Source organism: Selaginella moellendorffii, unplaced genomic scaffold (genome assembly GCF_000143415.4).
Source record: "Selaginella moellendorffii unplaced genomic scaffold, v1.0 SELMOscaffold_23, whole genome shotgun sequence".
Lineage (NCBI taxonomy): Eukaryota > Viridiplantae > Streptophyta > Lycopodiopsida > Selaginellales > Selaginellaceae > Selaginella > Selaginella moellendorffii.
The window spans coordinates 202,684-211,782 of NW_003314284.1; the positions used below are offsets into that span (position 1 = coordinate 202,684).

The 9,099-nt window shown below is 46.9% G+C and overlaps 1 protein-coding gene across 1 annotated transcript; it reads right to left on the reverse strand.

Moving 5' to 3' along the window:
* Positions 1–5,513: 5,513 nt before the first annotated feature.
* LOC112347686 lies at positions 5,514–6,790 on the reverse strand. The gene is made up of 2 exons (XM_024679006.1): positions 6,031–6,790; positions 5,514–5,809 (listed from the first exon to the last, which is right to left on the reverse strand). Exons 1-2 carry the CDS (start codon positions 6,788–6,790, stop codon positions 5,514–5,516), a joined length of 1,056 nt encoding a protein of 351 aa, XP_024534774.1.
* Positions 6,791–9,099: the final 2,309 nt, after the last annotated feature.

Genomic DNA, 9,099 nt, shown 5'->3' on the forward strand with positions numbered 1-9,099 from the left:
CGTGTTCACTCTAGTCTTGGACTTCCCAGTGGTCAGCTCATCACCCAACACTGGGTCTGGCCTTCCTGGGCCAAACTGGCCTTTCCTGGCCAAACTGGCTCCACTGGGCTCCAACCCCCACACTCTCCCGGACTCGGTCTCGGTCTCGGTCTCGGTCTCGGTCTCGGTCTCTGTCTCGGTCTCGGTCCCGGTCCCGGTCTCGGTTCCATCTCAGACTCCATCTCGGACTCCACCTCGGGTCCATCTCGAACTCCACCTCGGGTCCATCTCGGACTCCATCTCGGGTCCATCTCGGACTCCATTTCAAGTCCATCTCGGACTCCATCTTGGGTCCATCTCAGACTCCATCTCGGGTCCATCTCGGACTCCATCTCGGTCCATCTCGGACTCCATCTCGGACTCCATCTTGGACTCCATATCGGACTCCATCTCGGACTCCATATCGGACTCCATCTCGGACTCCATCTCGGACTCCATATCGGACTCCATTTTGGACTCCATCTCGGACTCCGTATCGGACTCCATTTCGGGTCCATCTCAGACTCCATCTCGGACTCCATATCGGACTTCACTTCGGGTCCATCTCGGACTCCATATCGGACTTCACTTCGGGTCCATCTCGAACTCCATCTCGGACTCCATATCGGACTCCACTTCGGGTCCATCTCTAGAGCCTCGCTTATGGCTCGCTTCGTGCTCATTCCTCGAGCACTTTGTTGGGAGTTCCACTCCTGCTCTCGACCTTTCAAGTCGGAGCTTTTAGTCCAAATGTGTTACACTCGTTTGGCTTTCGCTTCGGCCACTACCACGTGGCGCCCTTCCAGCTCCACTTTGGGGCCTATGGATTTTGTGTCTCACAACACCCTCGCTATCATGCCCTTTGTGTTAGTCTCATTCGGTCTTAAATGCTATTTATGAAAAGTGTCTAGATTTGCTCATTTGACATATTTACGGAATGTAGAGATTGTGCTGAACACCATGGTGTTCGTCTCGTGTCCAAATTCACAATCTAGCACCATTCCATATTTAGTAAGTTTCAAGCTTGTCCCAGAGACTAACTCCTGATACAAAGGGAGGCTTGGGGTGAAAGCCCAAAGCGTGTGTTCCTCAAGGGGGGGGGGGGGGGGGGGGGGCTATGAGGGGTTCCAAAAGTATAGTAGGGATAGTGGGTAGGTTGGGCATGGCTGACCAATCTGAGGCATAGTTTAGCTCCTGCTTGTGTGCCTGTCCTTGTTTTACGTCCGGCTTAGGTCTTAGCCCAAGTTCCATACCATGCTAGTTGGTGGGGTACCCATATCCTCACGTTAGGCCACCGGTATGCCGAAATAGCGCCAGACTCCATTTGGCTCCATTTTGCGTGCTAGTCCTAGCATTGGGATGCTAGATACTCTAGGACTGTTCCAAGTCGCTTCGTGCCCCTGTCCCTTCGCTCCTTGGGCTGCATGCTCGGGAGTTGCTCCGTGGTTCAGTTCCATCACTCCTTGGCTCCATGCTTGGGAGTTTTTCACTGTTCCTTCGTTCAGTGGCCCAAGGCCCTGAACCTCGGGTTCCACACCACTGTCCTATGGACACGTGGCATGTGACATGTGGCATATGTCACGTGGCATAAAGTGGGTTTAGGTTCCGCTTCGTGGTGTTATCCTATGGTAAATCACCATAGGATAAAGGGTAAAAACCACATGCGCTACAGCGTTGCTGAAGTCATCAACGTCATCTTTCATTTGGTCTTCGGATTGTGAGCCGGTGTTCAGGGATCTCAAAGAGTTATTGACAACTCCTCCGGTTTTGGCATATCCTGACTACACTCGACCTTTTATTTTGCGCATGGATGCTTCTGACATTGGTCTTAGAGGTGTGTTAATGCAAGAGAGCTCGAGTGTGCCTGGTCAGCGCCATCCCATTGCATATATAAGCTGTACATTACAACCAGTGGAGAGGAACTACTCCACGACAGAGAAGGAGTGTTTAGCAGCAGTCTGGGGTTTCGAGAAACTTCATGCATATCTATATGGTTCTCGGACGTTACTTGAAGGTGACCATGTTGCTGTTACTTCGTTATTGAAGCGGAAGAACCTAGTTGGTCGTACTACTCGGTGGGCTTTGAAACTTCAGATATATGATTTTGATGTTGTTCATTGCCCAGGGAGTTCTATGGCTAATGCTGATGCCCTTTCTCGAGCTCCTCTTCCTTCTCCACTCTCTTCTCATGTTTTTGACAAGCCTGTTGTTCCAGCATCTGTGGATTTTCTAGACGAGGATTCTGTGCTATCAGCAGTTGCTATACTTGACGTTCAGTGTCCACAAGGTGCATAGCAAAATCTACCTTCACTTGATGAGGTTCGCGAGGCTCAAAAGCTTGAGCCGTGGATTCGAAGGCTTCGAGATGGGTTTGAGAATCCTGCATCACTTGCTGATGACTTGCCTTTCCGACATTTACATTCTCAATATCGCCTTGAAGATGCCCTTCTTTGTTTTGTGGGGACGGATCCTGATGATCATTTACGGCCGGTGGTGCCTTCTATCTTTATTCCATAGTTTTTCCATGCTTACCATGATTCTCCTATTCTAGGTGGGCATATGGGACATCATCATGTAATCGAGAAGCTGCGTAGGTCTTTCTATTGGGCGGAGATGCGATGTGATATTATCCGGTACGTGCGTAACTGCGTTTGGTGCCAAGCTCGTAATACTCCCCCTCGGGCTGCAGAAGGACGGTTGGAGTCAATTGCAGTTTCCCGTCCGTTTGAGTTGGTGGCGTTTGATCTTATGGGACCTTTTCCACGGTCGACTGCTAGCAATGAGTATGTTATTATTGTTTTTGACTATTTGACTTGTTGGGTGGAAGTTGGTGCTCTTGCTAGCACCTCTGCAATTGCTGTTGGATACTTCCTCCTCAATCGAGTGGTGTTCCAGCATTCTTGTCCAGAGTGGATTCTTTCGGATAATGGTCCCACATTTATGGCTGAGGCATTTCATGTTTTGACGTCTCAGTTGGGGATACGCCACACTTTCACGAGTGCTTATCATCCACAATCAGACAGTCTGGTGGAACAGCTCGTTCGGACATTCAAGGGGATGATTGTGAAGTATATGAACTTTCAGCATTTAGATTGGGATGGTTATTTGCCATCTCTTCGGTATGCATATGTCACTAGGGTGCAGAGTTCTATTGGTGCTTCACCATATAAACTCCTATATGGTCATGATCCAATATTACCAACAAAGCTGGGTTTACCTTCTCGATTGCCACAAGCTGCGGATGCTAGGTCATGGGATTAGTATTTGACGAGCATTCTTCCACTTGTCCGAGCGGAGTCTGCCGAACACTTAGGCCGCGTACAAGTGGGACAACAACGGCGGTACAACTCCCATCATCGTCCACCTGCGAAGTACAAAGTGGATGATTTGGTGTTAGTCCGTTTTCCCCATCTTACGGTACGTGGTTTATCTAAGGGGCTCCTTGCACAGAGGATCAGCCTGCTGGACGTCATGCCGAACCGCATAAACTTATGGTCCAACTTGTCGCAACACCCAATACGGTCCTTTCCACTATTGTGCATATGCAGCGGTTAAAATGCTTCATACAAAGGGATCAAGAGCAGTTAATACCATCTACAGATCCGCCGATGCCTCCTTCTGACGTTCCTCCAGATCCTAGCCCGTCTACAAAAGAACCTTGATGGTCTTCCATTATTCCAAGAGGAGGGGATGATGTGAGGGCCAAGTGTACAACTACAATGCTGTATACTAATATTAGCATAGTGGGATTTTAGTAGCCGTCAGATTGGTTTCAATCCGGACCACTCGCTCTGTATATAAGCTAAGGTTTTTGGGCTAATTGATATGCACATTTCTGTATTCCCTTTTCCATATTCCATGCATTCACAATGTATGCTTACATCAATTTTTTAACCACCGAAGCTCTAGTCTAGGGAAAGGAAAACAAGTGCAAGAAGTACTTGATAAGTGTAGTGCACCTTATCTCTCTCCCCTTAAGCCAACTGGAAAAGGGGCAATTGCTTGATGAAAGAGCCCTTAGTGGCTATTTTATCCCCATTTATCCCCCAAGATTCCAAGGATCCACGGTGACAGTATATCCAAATTTCATCCCATGATCACATGCGCTAAAATAAGCTACTATCACAAACCCTTGGTGTGATCTTGAACTCCTCCGGTTCATCTTGAGATGCAGCTGGTTCTTCGATTTTGCTGGTTGGGGTTTGTGGGCACAAAAGGATTCAGTTTGCATGGATTTTTCCATAGTTTGGCATCTTTCGACCGTAGTAATCTTCGATACATGAGTCCACAGCCCTTATGGTTTCTTCTCGAAATGCATCTCTGCATGGTGTTTTGGCAATCAGTATTCGGTCGGAGCATGGTATGTACATACAGCACGGCTGAACTAGCATTGTACTTTGTTTTTGGAGAACTCACATCAACAATCAATGATCTCAGCATGATCGCTCTCATTCCTCACAACACCCCCAACATGTGCGATGTAGATAAAGAAATGCCGTTGCCGGTCCAAAGAGACAAAAGACGGAACCCTTGTTGAATTTGCGATCTTGAAGCATGTTGCCCTAGAAACTGATCTGAAGCCACAGTGAAAAGACTGGTGAATCGTAAAGCCATCTCCTGATGCAGGTTACCCTAGACACTGGGAATCCAGTGCTAGAGCCGAAAGGATGTCCGCTCGCTGCAAGATCTGCCACGGAATTCCCCAAAAGAACAATGAAACCCTTGCTGTGAATCTTGAAGCCATCTCCTGATGCATGTTACCTTAGACACTGGGAATCGCAAGCCATGACGGTCTTCCCCTTCAGAGGCCACTGGGAATTATGAAGCTGTCCTGTTTCGTTCCCAACGTTTTGTGTTGCGTTGGTCTCTGAATCATTAGTATAAAAGTTGCCTCTCCAACCTGACGTTGATAAAAAACCACATTCTCACAATTTTGCTCCGTCTACATATCCACGCTAGTACTATCATCCTCGTGCAGCTTCCAAATATCGCCGATAGTTCTATCATTAATATTCTTCACATCTCGAAAGACCATGCAATGGTCCCTACTTAAAGGCATCCCGGGCTTCTGTAGCAACTACAATTTGTTGATGCTCCTCATAAACCTGTGCGGCACTGAAGCCTCTCCGAAGACGCTCTTCAACCCACTTGATCTTCTGCTTTGATAGTCGTGGAGCTACAGTGGCAGAGATAGGAGCTGTAACATCTTCTGGCCCGTGACATATCCTTCCTTGAGCATCATCGTGTTCCATACAATAATACATAATCTTTGCCATTTGAAGACACAACACAAACATTTTGATGGAGAAGTTACACATGCATCCTCACTTGTTTGTTTCCCCACATTGCACTTTCCTCTTCCTACTTCCAGGACCCTGTTTTGGTTTTTCCGACGAGGTGGGTTCCCACTCATTCCCCCGATGATCATCAGGCCCAAAGCCACACCAGTACTTCTATTCTGCAATGCTGTATTAGGAGGGGTTAGGGTTTAGGAATTACGAGGCGAGCTGTGTCACAAAGAGAGGCAAGTGCTCCCATTCAATATCAGGAGCTAGATTAAAGAACAACCACTCTAGATTTGGAAGACTGGCAGCCAAATCATCCTTGAATTCTGACTGTCCAATGTGTAAATTAGTAAGACCCAGATCTCTAAGAAGTGTGAATGATCCATCCAGGTTGAACAAGTGGATACCACCGCAGTCAATGTCAAGTGTTTCTAGGCGGTGGGGCAACCATTCAAAGCTGTCATCACTATTTTCACTGTCTTCTACCGATGTAAAACTGTTGAAGCCTGATTGAGTTCTTAAACATTCGCTTCAAGGGAGCTCTGCTGACGGACTCCACATCAATTTCACATGTTGTTAGGTTGATAAGTTGCCATCGTCCAACGACACTGGCAAATGCGATGCTGTCTGCCCATAAAACCAATGTTTCAATGCTCCAGTGTCCCCATGCTTTCTGGCACCTTCATTGTACCCTGTGTCATTTCTAGATTTAAATGTCTTAGTTTACGTGAAATTCCAGTCAAATCCAAAACTGATGAGTCCTCTTTTGAACTAACATTCAGCCCCAGCTCTTCCAAGTCGGAGAGCTGGGGCAGTAATGCAATGTTACACTTCATCGGCATCCACCGGGTAGTACATTTTAGATATTTCAGTGATGTCAGGCTGAAAAGCGCATCTGGTAATTCACTCACTTCTGTTCCTTGAATGTCAAGCACTTGAAGGTTTTTCAGCTTGGATATGCTCTCTGGAATAAAACGCATCTTAGAGCATCGCCACAAGCTCAATACCTTGACACCTTGTATGTGATTGATGAAACTGTCATCCACATTAGAAAGTCCTTCACATTTATCCAGAAGTAAGACATCACGCACATGATTATCGGATAGAAAGCTGCCAACATTCTTTGAGATGAATGAAACTTCAGCAAATGTTGCATCCCGAATGCCAATTGTCCAGTCATATCCGAACAGGCATCCCTTCTCGTGCTCTTGCTGTGAACCGTACTTCCCTTTTAAGATTCTTATGCACAGTTTGCGTAGCATATCGTGTACAATTATACGATCATCGTCATCCCAAGACTTATTTATCTTGACCAGGCATCTCCGTTCCAGTTCATTGACAATCGCTGTGGGTGAGAGTTCTGACCCAACCTCCATCCAACATTTCCTCAAGTCAGTGAACTCAATCTCCTCGTCTTCTGGGAATGCGGCCACATAAAGAAACCACTCTTGCAAGCTTTTCACCCTCATAGTTTCCCAGCTCGTCATAGCTGAACTTCAAGCGCTTGAACATCTGCTTCTCAACGTCTGGGTCATTGGACAAGTGCAACCTCTTATATCATTCTTCCCACACAAGTGGCCCTTCTCTTCTGTGGACAGCCATGGCACTGCCAATCACTTCCAGGGCTAGAGGAAGTCCCTCACATTTTTGAGCTATTTCCTTGGCAAATCCCACAACATCAGGGTCACTGGGTTGTGGATCATGCACACCGAAGGCAAACTTCCAAAACATCTTTTTGCTTTCGTCCATTGATAGCTGATGCACAGGAAATGCCTTTGCATCCAGGCTGCGCAAAATGCCTTCCTTTCTGGTTGTCACCAGGATCCGGCCAGAGGATGGCTGTGCTATAAAATCCAGTTCCTTTGCCCAGCTCCAGTCCCAGACATCATCCAGTACCAGCAAGACACGGTTACCAGCAGCAACATCGTGTGCCAAGTGCTTCATGTCGTCAAGGGTTCCTCTGGCCCTCTCTTTCATTTCACCCCATTCAAGAGCGTTGAGGAGCTGGGCCTTGAGATCGTCCTCCGAAGCATCTTTCTTCCATAGTTGCAGCTAGACATGCAAATGTTCCAACAGGTCGACGTTTAAACGCCGTTTAAAACGTTTTTTTCAGGACAATCCAACATTTACATGTTAAAGCCTAAAATGATTAAGAAAACACTAATATTTACTAAAGACACTTTAATCTGATATTAAGTTTATAAAACCTAACCAAATAACATACTAAAACAAATGAAAGAACAAGTTTTAGTCGTCTTCCGATTTGGTTCCTCAAAATCTTCTTGCAGATCCAAAATCCTCTTCCAATGAGGCTCCAACTCCAGCTTGTCTATATCAATCTCCAACATCCTCAAACCTTCACTCTCCAGCTTTTGAGCAACCCGCAAGTTTGTGTGAATGTAAACCAGCTTCTCAACATTTGTGGGAAGCAAGTGGGACCTATGCTTTGTTTGTATCAAGCTCCATGAGCTCTAATTCCTCTCGCATGGAAAAGCACAAACAACTTGGCTTAAAATCCGGAGAGCCATGCGACGTAGATCAGGCATCTCTAAACCAAAAGAACTCCACCAGGTTACTGGAAACTTTCTAGTCTCCCGATCTTTGGCAACAGGTAACCTTATTTGCCGTCCAAGTTGTTGCCGAAACCTCTCAAACTGTGCCTGCAATCTCAGCTACAAGTCCAGATCACCTCCACTATAAACATGCATGTACTCCAGCCAGTTCCCGCGTGCCTCATTGTCCAGCTTGTCGTTCTCCGGGTTATCCCCCAGAAACAGAGGATGAAGAGCAAAAGCAGCTCCATGAATGACGTTGTGCATTTGATACCACCTTGCCTCCTTTAGACCATGTGATTCAAGTAGGAAATCCTTGATTTGTCCCACTTCCTCATGTGCATAAATTCCGTTTCGAGCTCCCTCATCCATCTTCTCAATCAGCCGATCAACAGCTTCAAAGATGAGGCTTGAAGTCGCCCCCTCCCGATCAGCGAGCCGAAGAACTCAAAGTAAAGGTCCGAGCAAAATTAACAAATTCTCGCACCGCTCCCAGAACGAGTCATCGAGAACACGAGATCGCAACTCCAGGCCCTCCGGCTTTTTAGACCAGTCAAGTCGCTCCCATTCTTGGCTCACCACCATTCTTCGAAGCCCAGAGAGATTCGTGGTCTCCAGAAGCTGAGACATCACGAGAAATATAAGCAAACCTCGTGGTCACAAGCTTTATCAGATCCTGTTTGCAGAAAGTTCTATAAAGAGTTAGAACCCGTGGCTTTGAGGTGATGAAGGAGTTGTCTTCGCACAGCCATCGACCAAAGGCTGCACCCAAGACAGAGCTCCAATATCTTCGAACAGCAAGTCCATAATGTGGCAAATGCAGCGAACGTGTACAATCTGTGGAAACTCCTGCTGCAAAAGCTCCCCCATGACCACGCAGTTGCTTGCATTGTCCGTCACCACCTGCACAACGTTTTCCGTGCCAACCTCGGCAATCACTTGTTTCAGCTGCTCAAACAACCATGCTCTAGTTTTTTTCGCGTTCTTGCTGTCCACAGCCTTCAGGAAAATTGAGCCTCTCACAGAACTGACCATGAAGTTGATAAAAGACCGCTTCTTGATATCAGACCAGCCATTCGTGACAATGGTACAACCATATGTCCTCCAACTTAGCCGCACATCTTCAAGCCACTTCTGAACGTTGTTGTAGATTTGTTGTAGCTCAGTTGTCCGCAACTTCTCATATCCCATGAGGTTGTCAATCATTGGACGCCCCACTTTTGCGGCAACTTTCAGCATTCTCT

Bases quoted from the DNA above. Each gene is read 5' to 3' on its own strand.
- LOC112347686 (XM_024679006.1), bottom strand. From the start codon at position 6,790: ATGACGAGCTGGGAAACTATGAGGGTGAAAAGCTTGCAAGAGTGGTTT. The intron at 5,810-6,030 runs GTAAACTAAGAC...GAACTCAATCAG, and splicing joins GGATTTGACTGGAATTTCAC to GCTTCAACAGTTTTACATCG.